This window comes from Embiotoca jacksoni, unplaced genomic scaffold (genome assembly GCF_022577435.1).
Source record: "Embiotoca jacksoni isolate LCO1_2020_lvr unplaced genomic scaffold, fEmbJac1.0.p SCAF_7, whole genome shotgun sequence".
Classification (NCBI taxonomy): domain Eukaryota; kingdom Metazoa; phylum Chordata; class Actinopteri; family Embiotocidae; genus Embiotoca; species Embiotoca jacksoni.
The window spans coordinates 9,536,337-9,563,094 of NW_027185425.1; the positions used below are offsets into that span (position 1 = coordinate 9,536,337).

At 42.3% G+C, this 26,758-nt stretch overlaps 1 protein-coding gene across 1 annotated transcript in view; it reads right to left on the bottom strand.

Moving 5' to 3' along the window:
* The window catches only part of pag1 (phosphoprotein membrane anchor with glycosphingolipid microdomains 1), a 52,422-nt gene that overhangs the window by 3,115 nt on the left and 22,549 nt on the right, over positions 1-26,758 (bottom strand). The window contains exons 2-8 of the mRNA XM_069176001.1: positions 15,965-16,000; positions 13,650-13,881; positions 12,186-12,243; positions 7,455-7,551; positions 6,821-6,990; positions 6,109-6,540; positions 352-411 (exon numbers count right to left, since the gene is read on the bottom strand). Of these exons, the coding sequence (XP_069032102.1) occupies positions 352-411; positions 6,109-6,540; positions 6,821-6,990; positions 7,455-7,551; positions 12,186-12,243; positions 13,650-13,837 (1,005 nt within the window). The 5' untranslated portion in view covers positions 13,838-13,881; positions 15,965-16,000. The remainder of the gene's footprint in view (positions 1-351; positions 412-6,108; positions 6,541-6,820; positions 6,991-7,454; positions 7,552-12,185; positions 12,244-13,649; positions 13,882-15,964; positions 16,001-26,758) is intronic.

Below are 26,758 nucleotides of genomic sequence, written 5' to 3' on the forward strand. Positions count from 1 at the left end.
ACAAAATGATACAGACTGTTTGTAATAACTTGTATAATGTTGTCATTAACATAATTAAATCTATCAGACAAAAGAGCTGTGCTTCAGACACTCGGAGAGATAATAGCAATATGACTAGTAAAGACACTGATGCATTCATATCCAAAGATCCCTGCTAGGTTTTTCTGCTTTTAGCGTTATATCTGATGTTGGATGACTATTTTGCCAGTTTCTACTGTGCTTTTTGTCATTCTTTTTGTTTTTTTCTTCTCTTTCTGGTGCTCGGTGCATTGGCATGCACGTAGCAAAGTGCTGCTGTTTCGGGACTGGAAACGCCAGTTTGGGGAATAAGGGAGTTTAACACACACTTACTTCATTGTCTGACAGAACGCAGTTGTCGAACCCCGATGTAGGAGACAGAGGGGAGTGTAACTGGAGGAGAAAAGAACAAAAAGATAGAATCAGATATGGCAGCCAGTGGGTGATAAGAAAAGTCCTTAGAGCACAATCAGAAGTTTAAAACACTTCCATGTGCTACAAAGTGAATTCTTACTTCACCTGAAAGCGCTGTTAATGTAAGAACATATAAAAGGTTGTCACACATTTTTCTCTTTTAGAATTTGGTGGCACCTTGATGAAATTTTTTTAACTACTTATCTGCAGAGGTTTAAAAAAAATGCTCTCATGATTACAAGCAGCAGGCTGTAACACGGTAACCTCGTGCAGCAACGGAGCTATTCCCAATGACTCTGAGGGAAAACAAGTGAGATATGGCCGTAGTTCTAATCAAGCTGTGTTACTAAAACATGCCAGCAAACTATTGACGAGTTCTAAAAAAACATACACACTGGCAGCAAATCTGCCTGAATGTGAGCGAACGCTTGGTAACTGATCAATAGTGACATTCTAAACTATTCCCAGCGGCGGGAGAGAAACACGCTCTGCGTTTGCTGTTTCTGCTGCGATACATGGGAAGCTAATGTTCTATATAACCACCCATTCATTAAAAAAATTATTGAGCAAAAGTCAATAGGCAGTGACAGGGAGTATGATGCTTTTGTGCACAGCCTCTGTCCACTTCGCCTTATGATCGATGACGGAGCCATTAATCAACAAAGCACATTTGACAGCAGCACAAAACACCTCAGGAGTCTAACAAGAATCTCAATATCCAGGCGAGCACCGACTAAATACTTAATATCATGTAAAAAGTGAAAGAAAATATGTTGCTTTTTGTGTACGTTTTTGACTTGATGCAAAGATAAAAAAAATTATTATTTTGTCTTTGGTTGGATATCAATGTCGAAAGCATTAAAAAAAACCAAAAAAAAAAACAAGGAAAAGCTGCTCACTGTTGAGGCACAGCTTGTTGCCAGGTAAGGACACATCTCTACGCTAGCTACACTCTCACGTAGTGAATGGAAACCTGTGCAGCGAGATCATTAATCAAACTGTCCACCCCGGCTGTAGGCAGTAGTACTATCTTCATGCGGTTACATGTTTCTCTGGCATCGTCTCAAAGCGTGTAAATCAATATGACTACTTTATGGATAACACTTAAGACATGATTACTTTTATAGATCTAACATACACCCTGCATGCCTTTTTCATCTCACTTTAATTAGCGGACCAATTAGGCAGAATGGCCCCGCAGGAGTATTCGTATCAAACAGGGACACAGGTGACTTGGACCAGTCACTGCACCTCTAAGTGTGTCTCACAATGTTTGTTCATCTAATATGAAGCCCCCTCAGCCTTTGCTCAAGCATTATTGGAAATTAAAGTGGAATTTCTTTTTAGCCTGTCATGTAGTTAGAAATAAACAAAGTATATACACTGTGTTTGACACATATGGGCATTAAATTTGACTCTTAAAAACGTTGTTTTATATCAAACTAGACCGATAAAAAGCACGTGGACAGGTGTTTGTTTTGTGTCAATACACAAGGAGATTTTACATCGGAGCGATTATTTTGACGTGTTGCAATAAGACCGGATGTGCTTGCGTGTGTTTATGTGAGAGAGGATTATAAGAATGTGTTTATGTGCACGTCGGAGATGCAATGACATACAGGGCATGCAAGTATGACAGTAAGCTGATTACAGCCACGTCAGAAGATGGACGGCTCAGGTGTCAATGTGTCAGTCATGGTGGCGTGCATGTTGGCATGCGTGCATATAAATCAGTGTGATTACACCCGCTCAGATTGTTGAAGTTGCATGTGGTCACTCAAGCTCTTAAACAACAGCAAGAAACTATAGAAATGCTAAATGTGTGAAGTACATACACATCAACTTGAATTACCTCTATAATCGTCTATCTAACAATAGTGAGTCCCTTTTGTGGCGGGCAGCTCAACAGTGCTGAATGTTACAGTTTACCTGGATGGTGTCCCCGATGTATATCCCCGCAGCCCAGTGGCTGGGTCAAATTAATTTCCTGCATCTCGTATGAAAAACCCGCCGGCGACACACTGGCAAAGGACTGCAAACAAGTGTTACTGCTGTTTATGACAGTTCAATAACTGTTCGACTGCGCAGGATCACAGGAGCTGAGAGTAAAAGGTCACAAACAGGCTGTGTGAGTGTGTATTTCTGTGTGGCTGGAGCAAATGTTAAACCAGAAAGTGTATGTATGGAAAAATGCTCGTATATGAGAAAGCCTGCCTCTCTGTGTGAGCAGCATTTACCGAGCTGCTACCTGAGGGGATTCCTCTCAAACATTTACATACAGGCAATTCCGTGTATGAACAGATGATCTGTGTATGTGTATGTGTATGTGTATGTGTGTGTGTGTGTGTGTGTGTATATGTATGTGTGTGTGTGTGTGTGTTTAAGAGACAGAGAGAGAGTTTCTATAGCCCATATCATCCATCATGAAGCCAGACTAACTGTCATAGTGATGGTGGCCAGCTGGTGCTCACTAGACGCACACACAAACACGCGCGCACACACACACACACACACACACACACACACACACACACACACACACACACACACACACACACACTTGGTTAGACAAGACAAATCACAGACGACTCCTGGTCATACATGGGCGTAAACCACAGGGAGCCAGGAACATTCACGTTTAACCTTAAATCAGCCCCAGGGTGTCTCAGTGTAGCAGAGTATACAGTATGTAAAGTCATATGTCACAGTGTATAAGTGTGTGTGTGTGTGTGTGTGTGTGTGTGTGTGTGTGTGTGTGTGTGTGTGTGTGTGTGTGTGTGTGTGTGTGTGTAATATGGGGGAGGTCCAGAAAAATAAGATACATGTGGGTGGCTGCATTTGGGAGTGGGAATATAAATGAGGGCATTTTTAAGTATATACTGTATGAGTGTACGTATGCATGCATGTGTGCGCGCGCATGAGTGTGTGTGTGTGTGTGTGTGTGTGTGTGTGTGTGTGTGTGTGTGTGTGTGTGTGTGTGTGTGTGTGTGTATGTGTGTGTTTGGTTGCCCGTGTTGTGGAGTGTGGAGCGATATTGGAGCTCACTAGATCCAGACTTCATCACAGATACGGAGGTCAGATGAGGCCACGTTCGCCTCCTGTCCAAATGAGCAACAGGGATTAACTAATTGCCTACCACACCAAAGACAAAGGAGCAGAGATGTGACTATAAAAAAAGAGAAGAGAAATGACTAAAAAGGGGGAGGAGATGCACAGAGGACAGAGTGTATTATGGTTTATTACAGCACAGGTCTTGTTTTATAGTTTGAGGTGTGTTTTTTTTTTTTTATCGGTTATGATAACATTGTAAAGTAACTGTTGAGATCTGGGAAAGTCCATCGGGTTACAAAAGCAGCAGCCAGATAATGACAGGTTAAGGTAAACAATCTATTAGATAAGGTAAACCATTTCATTTGGATGTAAAATCAAAAGGGAATTTATCTAAAATTGTAATAATATGTTGATGTATAGATAATAATATGTCGTTGCACAGAAAAACTGTATGTGCCCACAACTACAAGAAGTATGGGATGTTTAAGTCAGACCAGGAAGTCAGTCTGCTGATGTGATTAATCCTCAAAACAGATGTTTGTCTTTCAACTGCTTGTCTTTGTTAGTTTTGCTAACTTGGGGTGAAAATTAAGTCTGTGTGATCATCAGCTTGCTCGACCCCCTGACTATTTAGTGATGCCACCGCATTTGCAAATCTGAGCAAGTGACTTGGCGAATAGAGTTGTAATACTGCTGAGAGGAATGATAGCCAAAAAAAAAAAAAAAAAATTAACATCCAGGCTAACAGCTCTGTGAGGCTGTATTCAGACACAGCGAGGCTTTGAGCTAAGTGCTAACACCAGCATGCTGACATGCTGAATTTTAGCAGGCAAAATAGCTACCTTGTCAAAATACTATATACTCTGCACCTATATAGCGCTTTTTCACCTTAGCAGTCTCAAAGTGCTTTCAAATTTCCCTTCCATTCACACATTCAAACACCAACGGTGACAGCACTGCCATGCAGGGAGCTCACCTGCCAAAGGACACTTTGAAATACCACCATTTTAACCTGGTGTGTTCGCAAATTCACCAACGAGCAACACATAGCACTACTGAGGGTGATGCCGTTAGGTTTTTAGGGATTCAATCATGAACCAAAGCATTGCAGATATTAAAATGTTGACCTAATGACAGCACCATAAAAAAAGCTGAAGGGGTCTCCAGGGGGACATGAATATCACGTCAATCCATCCAATAGTTGATGAGATGTTTCTGTCAAAAAACATAAAAATTAAACTTAATGGTGGCCTAAGAGGAAGAAAAAAAAAAGGATCACCCAAAGTCACTTGGATTCATCGACCTGGATATTATGGATAATTTAACAGCAACACATCCAATAGTTGGTAGAGCAGATACAAATATTTCAGTCTGAACCAACCAACATGGCCATGCTAAGAACCACACGAGTCGTGGGGTGAAAATTAAATGAAAACCAAAAAAAAAAATCTCAATTATCCTTTAAAACCGGAGAAGGGAATGTAGGTAGAAGAAGAAGAAGAAAAAAAAACATGATTAAAACTTTAGAGAGGAGTGTAAAGAACAGTTGACACTTAATGCTTTGTGGCAGATTGGCAACGTGTTGTTTTGTCTGATGCAATTCTATCTGAGCTCTTGGTGTGTGTTTGTGTGTCTCCTTTGCTGCAACACTTCTTCCATCTCTTCTGCTATAAATGTCCTTGTCTCGTCCTTTCCCCTCTCTCTTTTGCCCTTTCTTCTCTGTCACCATTGTTTCTTCACTGCCATCCTCTCCAATACTGATGACTTCATTTGTATATGCCGCAGGGTTTCGTTTTTCCTTCCTTTCTCTCGCTTTTTTTTTAATTTTTTTTTTTTAGTCTAACTCCCATCATCTTTCCGTCACTATCTCTGTTTCATCTATTACTCTCCTCACTCAGGCTCCCATTTTCATTCTCCTCTCCTCTCCTCTCCTCACTCCTACACCGTTTTCTGTCACCCTCAAATTTCCTCCTTCGGTCTGCCACTCTCCCTAACAGCCGCACTGAGATGGCAGCCTTAGCAGATAATAATTGTGGTGGAGAGACACATCTCCCTTTTTCTTTGTTCTCCATGATCTTTTTCTTACGCCAGTCATGTCAATTGTTTTGTAGGTGACCAATCTTGACTACACGGGGGTATAAATTGTGTTATTAGGACGGGGATATTCGGGGTAGGCAAAAATGAGAGACTGGACACCTATCATGTAAATTTCGGTCTGACTTTTTTGTGAAAAAAATGCACAAATCACATGGAAATATAAGGTTATTTTATAGTAAGACTAAACCAAATCAACTTTTTTTCAACAAACCCGCTGCTTTCTGTGAAGTTGTCGGTTAGTATACTTCAGAACATAATATGTTCAGAAAAACCTCATTTAAGAATGCAATAGGAATGCAATATAACTCTCAGGTCATGCCGGGGCTGAAAAAAACATCATTTTAAATGTAAAAATACATTTTCCGTAGCTGTTTTTCAATTTCTTTTTTTCTGCTTCTGCATGAATCTATTAAATTCGTTTTTTTCTCTTTCTGCTCCATCAAATTAGGAATGAACCTCCATTATGCAAATTATAGCCAACTAAATCCGAAGAGTGTGAGACATATAACACGCACACACAATCCTCACCTCTCCATTGTGCAGTCCAGCCCCCACCAGCCCATTCATCACCACCGGCTGGTTGTCATTTTCATCCAGAACCTTCTCTGGTACCGGCGGAGGCAAGTCCTCCTCTGGCTCCTCCAGAGGTTTGTGTGAGGGAGCGGCGGCGTTATCGGAGCGCCTTCTGGCCTCCATGTCGACACTGTGGCGGCTCTTCTTATTCAGGTCGATAGAGGCGTACTCCACCCCTGCGCACAGGGGCCCCCGCTCAGGTGTGCAAGGGCTGAGGTGGCCATTGAGAAGGGCGGGAGGATGAGGCGGAGGTTCGTCGGGGCTCAGCTGGACGGTACCGTTGGGGAGGCCGAGCTGTGCGGGGGTGTCTTTGAGCTCCTTCACCGTCTCGTACAGAGAGTCTTCCACACTGACATCACGTGACGCCACCGCCATCTCCTTCACCACCTGGATGTCAGACACATATGTTCTTTAATCTGCTTGTATATGAGGCAAAGACATTTTTAACACTAAACTGGAAAATCGATTCATCAGCCTCTTGTGGAAAAGTTACAATTCTTTTTCCGTATGCTTTCACCCTAAGCTTAATCAATCAAACAATCAATCACTCAGTCAACCAGCCCTACAATTTTCTAACCCATCAAAGCTTTAATCTCCTCTAATGGCCACTCAGTCTGAGAAAAAAAAAACGTGATTCTGCTGTTAAAAGGTGACTTTAAACACTGACCTCATATGTGCTGTCCCCTGAGGCTGGGGGGCCGTCCCCGATAAGGGCATTGTTGGGAGGAATGCTGGGGAGCTCGCGGTCCTGTGGACACTTGGAGGACCTGAGCTCCGATTGGCTGGAGAGCATCTCCTCTGACAAATGGGGACTGGTGTCCTGTGTGTCTGTGAGGACTGGTGGAAAGAGGGGCGAAAAAGAGTCAGAGGGAGTGAACAGCCTCTCACTGTCATTGTCACTGTTTTTTTTTTTAAAGGAGACATGAGATGTATATTTAACATTTACTTCAAGGTCCTTTTGTAAAGAGTCACATTGTCTTTTCTGTCAAAACAGTTAACATTTAGCATTTATATTTCTTTGTAACTGGCATTTACCACTGAGGTACAAATGACTAAGAACATTATACACTATAGATATGCCCAAAACAAAACAACAGCTGAGGTTTAAAATGACCCAAAGCTGCATGGCAAACACGTTGCTTAACATGTGACACATCATGTGACTTAATTTATAAACAAAGGACAGCAGATATGCTGCACTTTGCAGCAAGGACTCTCCTATTAACATCAGTTAAAATAGTTAACAACACGGACAACAAAGACAATGACATGCTAAGCTTAAACTAAATTCCTCCGCTTACTTGTACCGCTGGTTAGAGGACCATTGTGAGAGCTGCTGATTGCCACGTCAGTCACTGGACTGTCAGCTGATTGGCTGATCGTCTCTCTCTCTGACACCTGCACGACAAAAGATAAGCTGTTTGTCAATGCTGCATCTACAGCTCAGAGCCTGGGAGTTCAACTCGGTGCGGACAAAACCAAAGCATTAAATGCAGACAAAAATACAGTCTTATCTAACATCAATTATATGTTGCACCCAACCCTCCACCCCACCCCAAAAAAAAAATATCTTGAAGGTAACAGAAATCAATCTGCACCTCATTTTGCACAGGACAGAAGACTTTTCCATCTCTGTGCAATCCAAAAGCCACTGGCAGGAGACTGTAATACGTTTGGAGCTTTTTATTTTCAGGATCTTCAGGTTTTTGAGAAACATCTCATATTTGTAGCACTGATTCCGATCATCGTGCTTCCCCTGCACCTTTATCTCTGCTTTTCTAAGCTTTTCAATCACGTTACTGATTACTTTAAGCTCATTATCAGCTCAGTGTATTTTTACCCATCTAAAGATATCTATCAATTTCTATGAGTATAAACAACAAAGGAACAAAAAAAACATATACTCGTTTTGGACTAATCAAGATATGCTGCTGTTATCTCAACTGATTCTAACTGGTTTATGACCTGATATGACAACCTGCTTTTCACACGAAGCGGTCTAAAAATCTCTCATGGAACGACCTTATTCATGATGTGACATGGATTCATTCATGACACACACTGAAACCAAGTAGAGCATCATAGCACAGTTTAACTGAAGACTGTAAAGTAGGAAAATAGGAAGATGATAAATTGAGGATACCCACAGGGAAACTTGTTTCCCTATTTTACAGGAAGCTCAGTGCCGCAAAACAGCAGCTCTGAAGCTGGCAGGGATTCAGTCTTACCCAAGGACACTTGCAACATCATGGAAACATGGTAGACTCAGCATCTGTAATTAAACTGTCAGTATCCACAAAAATTATAATTTAACGGCGCTGTTTTCATCAGCCTCAACAGAGCAGAATCAGCTCTGTGAGAGAGCAAACACTCTTCTCAACACTCTTCTCAACTCTGAGTAACAGTCACTGAAAAGAGAGTGCGCTAATTAACACAAGACGCTGCCCCCGTCCCTCACCCCCCCAGTGAGCTGCATGGACACAGAGCCCTCAACTTCAAAGGGCTCATCCACCATCGACACCACTTTCTTTGATTTGTCCAGTGCATTCAACACCATCCAACCACTGCTGCTGAGTGAGAAGCTGCGGGTGGTGGGGGTGGACACATCCACCGTCTCCTGGATCACTGACTACCTGACAGGCAGACCACAGTTTGTCCGTCTGGGCAGTGTGCTGTCTGATACGGTGGTCAGTGGTATTGGAGCTCCTCAGGGAACTGTTCTGTCTCCCTTCCTGTTCACCTTATACACCACTGACTTCCAGTACAACTTGGAGTCCTGCCATCTGCAGAAGTTCTCTGATGACTCTGCAGTGGTCGGGTGTATAAGGGATGGACGGGAGGATGAGTACAGGGCAGTAGTGGAGGACTTTGTGGAGTGGGCGGGAAGAAATGCTCCTGAACGTGGCCAAGACCAGAGAGATGGTGGTCGACTTCAGGAGGAAGACGACGGCTCCACAACCGCTGAGAGTTCTGGGAGAGGAGGTGGACATGGTGGAGGAGTACAAGTACCTGGGTGTCTCCATGACAACAGACTGAACTGGAAGACCAACATCAACGCTGTCTACAAGAAGGGGATGAGTCGACTCTTTTTCTTGAGGAAACTTTGATCCTTCAATATGTGCAGCAAGATGTTGGAGATGTTCTACCAGTCTGTTGTGGCCAGTGAACTGTACTTCGCTGTGATCTGCTGGGGAAGCAGCATTGGAGCCGGAGACACCAACAGACTTAACAAACTGGTTAAGAAGGCCGGCTCCATCATTGTCTGCAATCTGGACAACCTGGAAAAGGTGGTGGAGAGGAGGACGCTGAGGAAACTATTATCCATATTGGATCATCCTGACCACCCTCTCCACCACCTGCTGCAGGGACAGCGGAGCACGTTCTCCAAAAGACTCCTCCAGCTCCGCTGTCACAAGGACAGATACAGGAGATCATTCCTGCCCACTGCAATAAGACTGTACAATAACTCACCTCTGGCAAAATCCATCACACAACAATAACACCGTTGGTTGTCTGTTTTCTTGTTTGTTTAAATCCTTGCACTATTGTTTAGTTAGTTTTAATTTAATTTAATTATTCTATTTTATTTTATTCTATTTTATTGTATATACTGTGCATTTTTATATTTAATATTTTTTACTGTTGTTTTATTGCTTTCCTGTACCTATAATGCTGCTGTAGTGAAAAAAATGTCCCCTTGTGGGATTAATGAAGTAACTATATCTATCTATCTAAGACCTGGTGCACCGAGGCACGATTTATCAACATTCACTTTACACAGAAACGCTCTTGTTTCTATCGGCAAAATTATCACTCACTACTGAGAGATCATGAAGTGTGAAAACCTCTGAAACAGTGCAAGCAGAGAGTAGTCTTTGTTTAGGCTTGTTGTTTTTCTTATGCCGGAGCAGAAGGTTGCGTATTAGAAGCTCCACAACTCCACCTAGTGGTCATATACTCTCATAACTGTTGGTGTCGATGAGGTAATCTTTAACTATTTTATGACCTCAATATGTCTGACATTATCCTCTTATTTTAGAATTTTCGTTAGAAAAGCAGGCAACAGCCACACATAAAGATAACCTGTTAACATGCATCATATGACATGATGTGTCATCTTGACTGAGGTCCTCTCAGCTGAATCATTGATAAGATGAGATAATTGTAGAAAATATGCTCGCTTTACAACATTTTTACAGGGTTTTTTTTTGCCTATCTTTAGTGTTATCTGAAATGCAACACAATTACAGAGCCTGTGCTTTGGCCTGTCACTTTGTCCTTTTTCTGGCTGGACCTCACAACACATGAGATCTGGTGTTCACTGATTCTGGTTTAAATCCTAATTTTGGGTCAGTTTGCACCCTGATACAGCGAATGATGAGGTGACGAGGGAGAAAGTTCCTGTATGTTGCAATGTGGTCGCAAGAAAGACAGACAGACAGATTGCGGGTGAGCGAGGAAGACTTAATCTACTCATCCGCAAAGACAAAGACCCCCATTTAACCTGTCAGGCGGTGACATGGTCCGTCATACAAATGGGCCCCTCTTGAAACAATTTGACCACCCGGCAATTCCACTGCCACTTAAAGGTTACAGTGAAGATATCAATCAAATGCAAAAAGGCTCTGAGGAGTGTGTGTGTGTGTGTGTGTGTGTGTGTGTGTGTGTGTGTGTGTGTGTGTGTGTGTGTGTGTGTGTGTGTGTGTGTACGTGGAAGCATGAAGGCTGACACACACACATACACAAAGGCCCAGAGGGAGTGACAGGAGAGAGTAAGTGGATGTCACTTAGTCTGTGAAAGCCAAGTATTTGTCACACTTAAATGTTGCTTGGCTACTGAAGCATCAATATTAGGGCAGTTGGTAATTAGTAGTGGTGACTAGTGACATATTAATTAGTGACATATTGTAAATTTAAAAGTATGTCATTATGAGTAGTTCATAGCAAGAAAAAGCAAAGGTCAACTCTATGAGTACCGAATATTCTTTCTTTTTTCTAAATCTATCTTTTTGTTTTACTAAATTTAATTGCATTCTTTCTTTTGAATGACTTAAGTAAAAGACACATTGCAATATGAAAATAACTGACTGATGGGCGTAGCAGTCAGTGGAATTTCCCACATGTGCTCATTGAGTAGGAGTAACTACTTCCTCATCAGCAGCTGCTGGAGATGCAGAAACAAGTGGAGGTTGTCAATCAGCCGTGTGCAGGGAGGGTTTGTTTTGTGTATGCTTCGGTGTCGGTGTGATGGAAGTGGGTTTGGAGGCAAATGTCAAAGGGTGTGTGTGTGTGTGTCTCATAGGATATCAGGGCAGAGATGTGTATGAGTGTGCGTGTGTGTCATTCAGGCATCTGGAAATTCTATCCGCAACCTCATTTACCAGCAGTTACACTGCCTGATGACACACTCTCCCGCACTGGGAGTAATAAGGACTGTATGTAACTGTGTGTGCGTGCGTCCATCTGTAACGCAAAGCAGGGGTTTTTGTCAAAGGAAGTCAATGAGTTTGAGCAAATATTTTTACAGCATTCAAATCAAATTATTGATCTCTCACCGCTGGAAAACCATTTAGAGTTACACTCAATTATGTGGGAAACTGTGTGAGGGAGAAAACCCTGTGTGGGTCTGATATGAATGTTCAACCATGCAGGTAATTATTAATCTGCCTGATGCATGTGACAAGAATGAAAATACACAACTTTCCCTCCACATCTCATCTCACACCACATAGATCACACACACACACACACACACACACACACACACACACACACACACACACACACACACACACACACACACACACACACACACACACACACACACACACACAAAATGATGTCATAAGCCCAACAACAACTTTACGAAATCATTTTCATAACAGCTTTTTCATAGCCAACATTTACAAGGTGATTCAAAAGGATTATCGTTAATGGTTAATATTTTATTATTCAATTCCTTTTTAAACAGTGGCTTTTACAAGTGCAAGCCTTATTGCAAGAAAGAGGGGAAAACCTTATGTCCAACTCACTCCATTCATGAGGTTCTCATGGTCTGCCACTGGATGTCCATTCACCGCTTTCTTCTGCCTAAAGGAGAGAAGAACAGAGAGGTGAGAGAACTGTGTATGAAAGGTTGATGACTATCGAGCATTCAGACCTCAGCTTGTGTGTTAGTCATTGTTTTGGCTCTGTTTTCCAGCAAAATGGATCTCAGATGACACCATAATGAGGTTAAAATGGAATTACTTTAGGTTTTAAGTGTACTCAGAAGAGTTTACGTCCATCTAGGCATACAAGGTCTTTTAATCCATCAGGTATTGGCTTTTTATAGAAAAATATACATTCTGTGTATATATTTATATTTTCTAGGTATATCCATACAATATGATATAATCCAGTACAATTGTTTTGACAGGCTTCTTTGATGATACATGTAAGGTTTAGCTTGTCTTAGAGATGTTAACTGAATTATACTGTGTTTTAGCATATGCTGCAGACTGGACAGCATATTATTCAGAGATATTTCTAATGTCCTGCACCCCTCATGTATGTTAAAGGTAAAGACAAATAACTTGAGTACTCAAGCACTACCTTATTAACTGGTCCAATTTTTTATATTTATTGTTGATAATTTTCCAAAGGGCTCCTCTGAGACATTAAAACTGGACTCAGCTCTACACTGGGTGAACAGGACTCATGTTTTTTTTAACTCTTGTGGGTACATATACAAATAATTACAAATCTACAATTTGTTCATGCTACATTAGATGAGGAAGTTTGGATTTGATTAATAGCCCCTCACATACCAGCAGAAAATGTGCACCTCATTCATTACATTGCCATTGCTTCATTACAATGAGACAAAACCAAGCTGTCCAAATATTAACACTGCACTGCAGTTCACAGTGTAGACATAAATCCCCATATAAACCATGCAATTCAGGTGCTGAACAGCAATGCTGTATATATGTTTGGTCAGCTTTTACAGGAACTACATGCTAAGACAATATCCTGTTTCCCCTTTCCTTTCATTTATACTTTCTTTGTCATTCATTCTATATTTTTTTTAATTCTTTAGATACTTGCAAATCACATTGATGTCTGCCTGTCTGTCTTTATGTGTCCTACTTTGGCAGCACATGTACTAATTCATAATTGTATTAAAGCACTTTTACCCCTGAGGATATTCTTTACTGTAACTCTGCAGCACTGTTCTATATTGTCGCTCTACCTATAATTACTGTTGCTAAGAACGGCCTCTTAGGTATTTGCGCACTGTCGGCATTTCCAACAATTTGCTTTAGATAGCTGACACTGCAGGATGTGTCGATACACAACTCCAGGAAGCTGTTTTCACAACACGCGTCCAGCTTTTTTGACATCATGAACAAATGCGAGTGTTTTCTAGAACAACAACCGTAACAGCAACTATACAGGACTGCGAGCTTCATATATGTGTGTCTGTCTGTGTGTGTGTGTGTGATGGCGCTCACCCTTGGCAGCTGGCGCACAGCAGCAGCAGCACAGAGACCAGCAGCAAGGCAGTGAGGGTGCTGAGGGTGACAAGCACAACCAGCTGCCCAGTCCCCAGCCACGACGCCACGCCAGTAGCAGCTGCCGTCCCTGACCCGACAACACCCGCCTCCGGCCCCCACCACACTCCGCTCAGCGCCGGAGCCATGACACATCACACGGTGGGAGGAGAGGACATCGGACAGGTACCAGCTGGAAAGACACAAGAAAAATGAAACACAAGACAAATTTAAATTGACATCCAGATTGAACAAGAAACCAGATTATTTGTTTTGCCAGCAATTATTCTGTTATTAGATCATTACTTCTATCGGAGAGACACCAACAACACTGAGCAAATGGAGCTTTTGGAAAAGCCCACATTAAATATGTATTAGAGAAGAAATTTGGTGTTTCTAGTTTTTCAGCAGAAACTAAATTATCATTGTTGATTGAGGATAAACCGTTTACTGAAGGATACAATCGGCCAAAGAGCTCAAACTGTGCTGAATCTGTTAAGAAAACATACTGAAGTGAGAATCCCGACTCATCAGCTTTACTTCATTAATCATTTGTGTTCATCAATTCTGTTATGAAAAGCTAATGAGTAACGTAGTGAACCCAGTTTTACTGAAGTGTCACTTCTGTGTCAACAATGTAATGTCCTTAAACGTGGACTCCTTATCATTTACTACAACAGAACAAGTGGTTTTAAGCATAAGCCAGGTAATATTCTACATGTATTACTGCTGACAAATCGCATTAAAAAACACAAGCAACAATGTGTTTGTGTGTCTCTCAACTCTTTTTGACATCCTCAGTGACAGCCAAAAGCTGTAAATCTTTAATACTCAAGTTCGTACTGACATTTTTAAAAGGACAAACTAATTTACCCAAACAGAGAATATACATTTTAGCAAATATTAACTGGAGTAGACAGACATTTGTCGTGAACTATTTCCAGCTGTCGATTTAGTAAAGTTTTGATTATCTATGGCAGCAGGGCAGTGTTATACTACAGTGATCATGTCCATCAGCAGTGAGTGCGGTAGTGTAACTCACTAATACGTTTTTAATCATGTTTGGAGCTCTATGGAACAACATAATGAGGTACATAAGGCTTCGGCTGCATAAACTTGTTTGTAGGATGAAGTCATTGTTGGTTCTTCATGGGATTTGTTGAGACTTATTGTTATCAATTCTGTGCATTATTCACCTGCAGCTGTACTGCATACTATGGCCAGCAGGTGGCAGAAGAGAGCAGAGTGAGACTGCAGTAAAGACAGCAACCTGCCTCAGTATGCTGCAGTGGCCCCTCACACCAGAGCCTCCACAACTGGTGGCTGGGCTCTGCGCACAGCATCAGGAACCTCATCACGTCTCTGTCTAACAGCTAAAGTTGGGTTTCAGTGAACTGATGGAACCCCTGATTTTATCACGGATGATTTATGGGGCTGCGAGGAGTTGCGGGCGAGTCACAGCGGGAAAAGGCGGTGGCAGGGATGAGATTGTGTGCTACTTTGAGCCACCAAAAAAAACCCGAAAACAAATAAATGTGGGGAGGATGGTTTGTATACCGCTGTCTGTCTGTGCTGTGTGTGCATTGCTCTTACAAGTGTGTGTGAGAGAGGGGAGGGGGGATATTTGGACATCTGCCGTGACTAGGACAGAGATATAGGGCAGACAGGGTGGAGAAGGGATGAAAGGATGATCAGAAAGAAAAGGTGACATACAAGATGAATGAGAGAGAGCAGAGAAAAATCACACACAGTGATAAGTGTTTTCTCTCTCTCTGTGTGTGTGTGTGTGTGTGTGTGTGTGTGTGTGTGTGTGTGTGTGTGTGTGTGTGTGTGTGTGTCTGCCTTCTTTTGCCCTTCACCTTTCAGCCAGCTGAAGAGACAACATACCTTGCAGTGACAAAAATATGACAAACTATCTTTCCTTGTCTATGTTCTCCTGGTGTGTGCACAACTCCTGTCTGGAGTAATGGGCATGTGCGTATGTACAGAGTGTGCGTACACCGATGGAGAAACTCCATTGTGTCTGCTCGCCTATGCTAATGTGACCAGGGAGTGAGGGAGCTGGGGAAGCACTCCTCGTCTTCGAGAAGCGAGGAAGTTCGAGACGGAGCCGCAGAACCCAATTTTAACTTTGTCTCCTTCAAACGACACAGAGGAATTCCTGTTTTTGTTAGAACGCCGGTTGTGTTTTCCCAGATGAAAAACACACCCGGGCTCATGTTGCTATCAGTGTGAGTGGCTGGTGAGAGGCGAACACAGCTTTAACACAGCCTTACCTTGACACCTTGGATGATTAGGCAGGTCGGCCTCGCCTGGAATAGAGAAGATAAAAATGAGAAGGGGTGGGGGATTACTGCTGGGTGGAGGTAAAGCACTGAGCTGAATATTATCCTTGGAGCGTGGTGTTGTTCTGTGAGTGTGTGTGTGTGTGTGTGTGAGTGTGAGTGTGTGTGTGTGTGTGTGTGTGTGTGTGGTCTACAAGTGTGTGTGTCTGGATGTAGGCGGTGCAGGCGTGTGAGTGGGAGAGAAGTGACGAAAATGTGTTTGTGTTTTGTGATACCCATATCAAATACATATTGGACAACAGGCTGCCTGCAACCTCCCAGACACACACTTTTGCTCACACACACACACACACACACACACACACACACACACACACACACACACACACACACACACACACACATACACACACACCTTTAGGAATATAACAGCCGTTTCACAGTATCTTTCACATGGGACACACACACAATGTCCTCTTTATTGATCGGTCAGCCCATGTAACTGAGAGGATAATAACCAGGTGACATCATTGCTGACTTGTATCATATAACACAGGATATCTACTGTATTCACAGTAATATTTTACATCATGAACACACACTGGTACACTCCCCAAGGTGCAGTGTTTCAGTCATAAAGTTCACAGCTTTGCATCAAACTGAATTCACACTCCGTTAGATTATGACCTTGATCTCACGATTTTGTTTTAAATGACTTAAAATGAGTCTGCATGTGTTCACAATGTCGTCACGTCTTCTGTGAAAAATGCCTGATAGATCTCCTCGTCCGCCCTCGTCTGAGAGGCTCGTGTCCAGGTGTCACTATCTGCCACTGTGTTGCCAGCTCGAAGTGTGTCTCTGCTGGCACTTAAACCAGAATAATTACCAGCTGCCACAGCACTGTGTCACCATAGCAACATTTCCTTCTACCCATCAGCGCTATTTATGGTGGTTGAGAGAAAAAAATAAAAAATAACAGAAATGTTTGGAAAGCAACTCGCAGAGGACTATTAAACTGCAGGTGGTGTGTGTGTGTGTGTGCAGGTATGTTATTGGTATTAATGTGTGGCGTTATGACGGTGCACTTGTTTTTAACCAGAGTTTCATTGTGTTCCTACTTGGTTTAGTTTACTTTCCAAGGTCAAGAGTCTCATCTTTTAAGCAAGCCAACATGGCCAAGAAGTCCTTAACGGCCTCCAACGATCTACAGTTCAATGACAACTGGGCAACTCCACCTGCTGAGGAAGATCATGTGATGCAGCCAAAAGCACTAGAACAGCTACTGAATGGTGTTTTTGTGGTGAGAAAATGTTTCCTGTTTCCAGGGTTAAGAATTAACTTTCAAGCTCAAGAGGTTCAGTTTAGGTTAGGGCGTTACTTTATTAATTCCCGAAGGGAAATTTTTTCACAGAAGATGGAGAGTAGATAACAGGGTCAAGTCACCTCCTTCTTTTCCTTTCATCGCATTTCCTGTCTGTGTCTGCACTGCCAATACCAAATAGAAAAAAGCCAAATCCCCCCCAAAAAGCGATTATTAATGTGATTTTCAACTTACTTTACTTATTTTGTACCCTTACATGAAAACCACATGGATTTCACATGTGCAAAAACAAATGTGATCACGTGACAACATGACACGTGATTATGCACTTGTGAATCATGCATTTTGCCCATGGGAAACACAGTTTTGGAAAATTTTCATGGTGAAAACCATGTAGATCCCCATGTGAAAACTTGTCCACATATTCTTTCTCCATGTTATCATATGTTGCAAAATGTGGTAAACATGGCAAACACGTGTTTTTTTGTTGTTGCTTTTTTTGTATAGTGAAACATCTTCAATAATGCACCAAAATTGAAGCATTTTGTCTTGCATGCTGTAACTTCCATTACATTTTGGACAAAAAAAAAAAAGCACCTGAGTGTTCTACAACAACACATTTAAGATGAAACAGTGTAATATTAGAAAGAAGAAATAACACATTGGAGTGGTGCAAATGTAAAGAAGAACCTGTTCAGTACAAACACAGAGTCAGCTCTGAGTAACATTGTGACATATTTCCCTGCTGAATAGAAAATCTGCGTGGAATAAACCATCCACTCTTTCACACAAGACACTCTGTTCCTTAATACTTGATAAACACCATACATAAAAGCTTGGAGTATCTTTTTTGACTGTGGCAAGCTCCTCGCAGGCAGCTGCTACGTGATACAGGACGGCAAGCCAAGGACTACAACTGCACTTTCTTATGCTGTCCCTCTCCTCCTCCCAACACTTTCAGGCTTTGATGAGAGAAAACAGAAGCCTTGGAAAAGAGACAATCAGTGTGGATGTCTTCTGTTTCATGCCATGGAAAATAACTGACTGGAAAAGCCATTTAAAAAGGAATGGGTTTGGGGAATTAAAGGCAGAAATCCAAATTCTACCCTCACCCAGCTGTACACATAGAAACACGCACACACACACAGACCTGAGACGAACCACAAACCCCATCATGGCAGAGCCTCCCGTGCAAGAAACTAGAGCCAAAAAAGCCAAGGCATCCAATCTGAGCCCTGCTGCTCTACAGGCAGAGACTCTACCTGACCCTGCAGTGAAGCATACAAGTCAGGCAGAGACACGTGTGTGTGTGTGTGTGTGTGGGGGGGGGGGGGGGGGGGGGTTTCATCTGTTGGACAAACTGCTGGATAGTAGAGAGAGAAAAAAAGAGAGAAAAAAAGAGAAAAATTTACATCCACAGGCAAGGCAGAGCTTCAGTTTCCGTGGATGCTTTTGTAGCTGCGTGACACCTCCCTCTGCAGGGTCCTCTGGGTGCACGCAGACGGGGAAGGTTTACAGCTGGATGGCTGCTGAGAAATGAGCCCCAGGAAGCTTCTCAAAGGAGAGCCAGAGGCATTTCCACAATAATAAATAATCCAGTTTTTAGGGGAGAGAAAAGCCTCAACTTTCTTTAAGAAGTCACGCTTGTGTGGAGCTCTACAGGAAGCCCAAAGTAACATTTTGTAAAATTATAAATGGAGTCTGAAAAGAAAGCGATGACTGCAGTGTATTTCACACAATGAGAGATTTTGCTTGGTTGCTTCAAACCTTCTTTGTGTGCATTCTTTGTGGAAATAATCCAGGATTTATTGTTGGAGAAGAAGTGTAATCATCTTTCTGGCCACCAAAAATATATAAACACACACGACAACACACTTCGTAGCAGAGACCAAGCACAATCCAAAGACATTTTTAAAGCAGCAGCATACAATTGGTATTTAAGCCTCTTATAATAAATTAAATGTTAGTGTGTCATCTCTTAATGGCTGAGATTAATTGATGACCTGCCAATCAGTGGAAACAGTGTGTGTATGCACACGCACATCCACATATAAAACAACAATAATGCAGGGTATGAGCATGATAAACATACATTTAGATACATACACTCCTGCACACACATTTTAATGCACAAATGGTCCCTTTCAGGGAACTTTGGTCACCTTTGATTCATCCTTCCATGTCTGTGTGAGAAAACAGTTGGTCATAGTAAAATCAGGAAAACAATGAGCATAGATGCGCCATGAAACATACACACACACACACACACACACACACACACACACACACACACACACACTGACCATCTTGTGTCCTGACTGGAGGGCCATTTGGATGGTGGGGGGTTAGAGAGATGGGGGAGGGGATAAGGAGGATAGGGGACTGCAGCCAAGAGAGGACAGAATGGAAGATAAAGAGAGAGAGAGAGGAGGGGGAGTAATCAAGATGTATAGAAACCACACTGCCACTAAAAGATACACAATGTGATGAAGAAAAGAGAGGACAACTCCAGAGGAAAAGACAAATAAAGGCAAGTAAGGCAAGGGAAACACAGAAGGAACATATAGGCCGACACAGTCATAGTGACACACACACACACACACACACACACACACACACACACACACACACACACACACACACACACACACACACACACACACACACACACACACACACACACACACAAACACACACACACACAGACCCATCCCCAGGGCTGGTTGATGAAATACAACTCTCCACAGGCTGCAGTGCATGAGGGACCCTGCCCTGACAATGCAATCAAGTGCATTCACACACACACACACACTTACACACACACACTTACACACACACTTACACACACACACACACACACACAGACATGGCAAAAGTCTGCTGAATTACATGCATCCTTACAAATAAAGGAACCTGCAAGAATGAAGTCTGCGTGTGTGTGTGTGTGTGTGTGTGTGTGTGTGTGTGTGTGTGTGTGTGTGTGTGTGTGTGTGTGTGTGTGTGTGTGTGTGTGTGTGTGTGTAGCCAAAGGGCTGAGACAGGAGAAATACTGTCTAATCAGTGTATGTGTGTGTCTGCATGCTTGTACGAGCATGAAAACAGGTGCTTCTGATCAAGCGACATATCAGTGTTGCCATGGTAACTCTGCCCATCCTAAGGGTTAATGGTTTTAGCGGGAGAAATTGATCTATCCTCCCTAAATAGGGGAAATTGAAAATGCATAATTTAGCAAGGCTCCCCGTTTCCTTCCTCTCACATATTACAGATACATGTTTTATCTCCATACAGCCACACGACTCTCTTGCAAGATATAGAAACTGTGTCTGCTGGCAGTCATATTTATAACGATCTCCTTGTAGGGTCATATGAGCGAAATATGAAGCATTATCCCTGAGCAGATAAACGTTTCGCTCCCTGAAGTTTTCCGAAGAGATTAAAAGAGATGCAACAGCCGTTCAACCGAGGATCCTATCTCTCATTCTTAAAGTGCACAGAACATGTACATACGTTAGTTCTTTCTTTTTTGTACCAGAATGAAAACAGCACACAAAAGGAGAACTACATCCTCCAGTTATTGTGCTTGTCTACTTTATGATAAGTCGTTAGCAACCACGTTTTACAGGATGGCCACGTTTTCAACTGCAGAATCCAATTTTCAAGAATCCTGAGCAGCTGCACAGCAACATGTGTCTCATGTCTTCACCAAAAATGACAAAGCTCCTCTCTCCCCCAGCATTTCATGACCTGTCTGGACCTTGCAGAGCCACTCCAAGTCCACACAGGCTCTGTGTATTTGTGCCAAGATTGTGTAAACATGCTTGTGTCTGAAAAATCTGCCTGAAGTTAATGTCACTCTACCCCACGGGAAAGCCACATTTCCTGTCTCCCTCTGCCAGTTTTTGAGGACACGGATGACCCTGAAGGGTTCGGAGGCCTGCAGATATTTATCTCAAAGACACTCAGAAACCACCGCACTCAAACTGGATGAACATAAAGTTGCATCTTTATTGACTGGCCCGGTCGCCTCTGGCCTTTTACTCGATTGGTTTTGCGGAACATGTTTCTGTGGTAACTTCACATCAACAAAAAGCTTATATTAGACGCATAAATAACACTACCGCTGAGCATAATTGCATTTTTGTCCCAAATGCTGTTATTTTTTTCCATCTGTGGCAGGTTTTTCTCCATTTTCTCCTTCTTTATCTACCCTCTTGTTGTCTTTTCTATTTATTTTTTTTGCCAATGCCTGAGGCGGTTGCTTTGCATTTAAATCATTGGGACCAGACTCTGTGAGTGTTTGTTCAATTAAGCTCAACAATGTGTGCCTGTGTGAGGCGCTGACGCACTCTATACAGAAAGAATATTCACTCTCACACACTTTAAGCCTTTCAATTTCACTTCTACTTTTCTCTTTCCTCCCCTTCTTTCGTTCTCTCGACAGTCACCGTTCTCAGGCGCACTGAGTTGTTTTCCATTTAAATCTTGTCATATAAATTCTTCTTTAACACACTTCCTCTGCCCTCTCAAAAGCAGAAGTGTGTTACCGAAGTATTAAGAACATCACCCATCAGTAAAATATAACTGTCTGCTACTCCCAAAACTACAACTGATGCTATACGTGTTAACAGTCATGTCTGCAGAGCATACAAACATTGGTTAAATTGAAATTTAATGCCACACAAGACAAACAAAGCACTTCTATTCTCCTCGCTCCAGCAGAACAAACTACATTCAGTCATTGTTTTGGGATTGATTAGCTTTGTGACAACCATGCCACGCAGCTAATAATAAAATGCTAAAACAAAAGTGACGTTAGTAATTGTGCAGCGGAGCAATTTACAGTGATTAAACAAACCAGCCAGGCGTGTCATTCGAAAATGTAAATGGTGGGGCACAGCCTAAAAAAAATAAGGATGGATTGTTGTAATGATTTTAGGAATTGTCACTCATGTTGTAAGTAAACTTCTTGGCAAACTCTAATAAAGGGAAGGAGCTGGGGTTGAATTGTTGAACTAATGTCTGTCTTGTTTTTGATTGCGTCATTTTGACTTCTGCTCTGGAACTAAATCAATCATCAACTAAAAAAAACAAACCTTTTAAAATAGACGTGAAATATTAACCGCACTCATACAAACACGCGCACAACCCTGATCAGGAAATAGCATATTTATTCAGCCCCGAACGACTGCATGCATAACATTTTTACATCATTGTCACCTTGAGATGAAGATTAGCATGAGAGTGAATGAGGACTAGATACGACCACATCATTATTCAGTGGGATTGGCCTTTACGTGTTGAATAGCTGCCAAGATAAAGGGATTATCAGTGTGGATGGAATAGGACGAAGGATGTTGTGTGTGGGAGTGTGTGTGGTTGCGGGAGAGAACTCCACTGAGGTAATTCATTCTTAAAGCTGCTAATGAGATGCAACAGATGCAGATGACACACATGCACTCTTCCTGTCAAAGATGCATTTACAACCACAACAAGAATTATTTTTGTTTAGAAGTCTTATTGCTACACCCCGAAGCTGCTACTGCTGCTGCTGCTGCTGCTCTGGAAATTGCCACGCAGCCCTTCATTTATCTCCTCCTGTGTGACACCAGCCTTTTGAACAAAAGGAACAGGGCAAAAGGGGGAATTAAATAGAGGTGTGTGTCAGTGTGTGAGCACATGAGCGACTGAAATGGAAATGTGATCCATCTTTACAAGGCTCTAACCACAGCAGGGGTGGGTTTGTTAGATGGCCCAGATGGGGTGAGTGGTCGGGGGTCTGACCCTTCCAACCCGCTGTAACGTTACTGCTGTACTTAAGAGGAAAGTCCGGTTTGCTAATGGATGTATGTGTGCATTTTGAAAAGGGTTTAAGGAGCAGAGAAGAGAGAGGATCCAGAAGAAGGAAATAGTGAAGGAGTAGAAGGACTCTGAGGCGTGCTGATGCGGCATCTGACCTTTCAGTGCAAGCCATTTTTCAGATAGATTTCTACTCCCTGGGATTTTTTTTTTATATCACAAAACACACACGCACGCACGCACGCACGCACACACACACACAACCCTTTTCCCTCCCTCACACATAAACCACCATTTCTTTAACCTATGTTCTTTTGCTTTAAAACAATTTGCATCTTTTCTCACTTCTCTTCAAGCTTCAGCCCTCAACCTCTTCCTCCGCACCTCCAGAGTCTCACCCCTCACCAGACCAGACCATCACATATTCAACATGTCTGCAGGCCCATAAAGATATGGTAAAATATGGAAGCCTGCAGGGACTCAAAGGGCACATCTACAATCAGAAACAGCAGTTGGGGGGTGGGGTGGACAGTTGGGGTTGGTTCGGGGGGATTTTGAAGCGAAACATACATGGCAACCTCTATAAGAGCCAAGAGAGAGGGGTGGTTGGGGTGGGGTAGGTTGGGGGGAGGGAGGTCGGATGCTGCAAGACTTGGCAGCCTTCAGACAGCAATATTCAGATTTCTAGTTAATTCCAACCTGCACACGCCTGAGCAACTGTGGAAGATTGCACGAGACAGATACAGTCCTGCTTTCACCTTTTCCACAATTCCATTTGATTTCTCATTTCACAAGCCGAAGATTATTCCATATTTCATGGCAGGAAGTAGAATTCAGTGTGGAGGGGGCACTCCAATTTCCAGACACACTGCTTGCTGTGTTCAACAGCTAAATAAACTTGAGGGCCAAATCCTGTATGATAAATATATAACATGGTAGCATATTTATTAACAAAGCGGCAGCGGCTGCCACAGCCCTTCTTAAATCAGTTAATGGGGGCGACTCAGTGTGTCCCCAGGGAGAGCTAAAAACCAAATGAACCAACTGAATGTGCAACAGCGCTGTAAACACAATGCCTGCTGGTGGCGGAAAATCTGCTGTCAGTCACACGTGCATGTACTCTATTATTTAGGCTCACACACACACACACACACACACACACACACACACACACACACACACACACACACACACACACACACACTCGGGAATTTAGACACAAAAATACGATGAAAAATGGACACGCACAGGCACACTCATTCGAATAGAGATGAACCAATTAGCAAGCGACAGACATCAAGTGTGACAGAGAGAGATGATGTGTAAGAATACATTAAAGCACTCGGTGTGCAGGCAGCAGTCTGAGAGGAAAATGCAACTGAGGCACCTTCACACTCTGACACTTTCAAGGAAGCTGAGGTGGCCAATGGCAAATCCATTCTGACACAGTGGGTGGATAATGTGGCAAGGTGTGTGGAGAGAGCAGGGTGACACACTCTGAAAATATTCACAGACTGACACAGGTGGAAGCAAAGTAAGAGGAACACGGACAGACTTTCATGAAGTTAATAATGCTGAAAAACTGTACAGATGAATGACAATTAAAGGAAAAACCATCAGTGTCTTGGTAAGAAAAGGTGCAGTGGTGCCTGCGTGCACCACTACGACGCTCTGCCACTTTTTTATTTTTACCAAGTAAAGAAATAACATTCTCTTGATCCGCTCCTGTTTGCCCCGTTAAAGTTACTGCATTACACCATTAATACAAACTCAACGCTGTTTCCATTTCAAATTAAAAGCCCTCTCGTGTTTCAGTCGAGAGAAATACTTCATTTCTTAAAAAGGTTTTTATTGTAACGTATTAGAAGGAATGTGTAGTGAGTGGAATCAGACAAAAAACACTTTAGATGAGTAATCTAGTGCGACAAAAACACTTGATTGTATTGTTCACTTTAACAGTGCTTACGTAACCTTAGAAACTAGCCACAACCTAACTATGTGCGCGTGTCACAAGTGCGCTTCAGTGCTTACAGAAATACAACTACATCCCTGTTAGAAAGGTGTTGGTGTCAAGGTGTTTGAACAGCTCACCACTCAACCACGCTGCGTAGTCTGGGCCTTAAGTGGATCAAAACGTATTTGTATCAGTGTCAAATTTGATTTTTTTTTTTTTTTTTTTTGGCAACAGTGCTTTCTAACTTGAAGTCACAGGAAAATGATTCCACCTGCTGATAGTGGTATCAGGTCAGAAAATGTTGCTTTATTTTAAAGGCCAATTACAAATTATATATTCTGTTATTTCATCTGTTGGTTTATTTCCTCGTTGAATCACTTCGCTTTAAATGTGTTGCCTACCACTGTGATCTGCTCTGCACACTCCTCCAAAGTGACCCTCACAATCAACAGTCATTACATTACAGCATTTGTAAATTACCTCTCAATGCTTCTGGCTGCCATCTCATTTGGCCATTAGAGACCTGAACACTTAACACTCTCTGCACAACAGAGCCACTCCACTCGGCTCTGACCCCAGCAGTGCAGCGGATGGTGACTCTGTTCCTGTTGATATCAGCCTGAGTGTAATGGGTAATGCAACATAGACATCAAGTGATAATGACGTGTATTCATGACTTGGTTACTGGAGAACTTCCTGAGTGTCTATCAGTGACATATCAAGTAATGTGAATCAGGCTTATCAGGGCAGACAGGATGTTGTTTGGTGTAGATCATGAGGTTTTCTCAAATGAGGAAATCAATTAAAAGAAAACAGCTATGGTTTCCTTAAAGAGATGCTGAGTAAAGTAAACTACCTCTGTTTTTTGTAACATGTAGATCTTCTCTATTAGCTACAAAAATAAATTTGTAATTTCTGGGTGTTATAAAAAAATGGCCGCTAACTTTTTCATCTACCAGCAACTATGGCTGTAAAGCCAAAAAAAAAATCATTTCGTTCCCTGACTATGGCTATAATATACAAATATATAAAATTATTATTAGCATACACAATTTTTAGAATTGCTTAAAGGTGTGTCCTGTGCACAGGGGTGGAGGATTGAGGTTGGAGGAGGAGTATGAAGGTCAGCAATAGAGAGGGATGGGGTAACAGAAAGTAACAGGGGTCGGGGAGAGTCAAGGACAAAGGCTACAGAGCCCAAAGGGTGATTTGTTCCAGTGAAGCTCATGTGATTGTTTCTTCTGGAGATTAGGAGGGAGATAGAAAAGGCAACCAACCGTCAGCTGACACAGCAAGGAGCATAAAATCATCTGTCTTGAGGAGGAATTAACAGCGTGAACAGGGCCAGAGAGGAGATTGTAGATTTTGCCTTAAGCTGCTTCAGTACAAAAATGACATTTGCAATCCCTTCACTTCCCACAAGAAATTTGTTGTGTAAGACTTCCTAGAAATCTCAGCACCGAGTTTAAATCCAACTTTATCCTAAAACAGAAATGTCGTTTTAAAATCTAACATTCTCACTTTAAACTCCAAAAGAGGTCTGCTCAAAGTTAAATAGTCCATCATGGATGCATGTGTTTGTGCAGCAGTGAGTATTTAGTTGTTGCTGCTGGTCTGAGGACAGTTGCCAACTGTATTCCACAGAGGAATCTAAAAATATCCTCAACAAAAGCGCACACAAACATACGCGCCTTCCCAGGCACTACAGAGGATA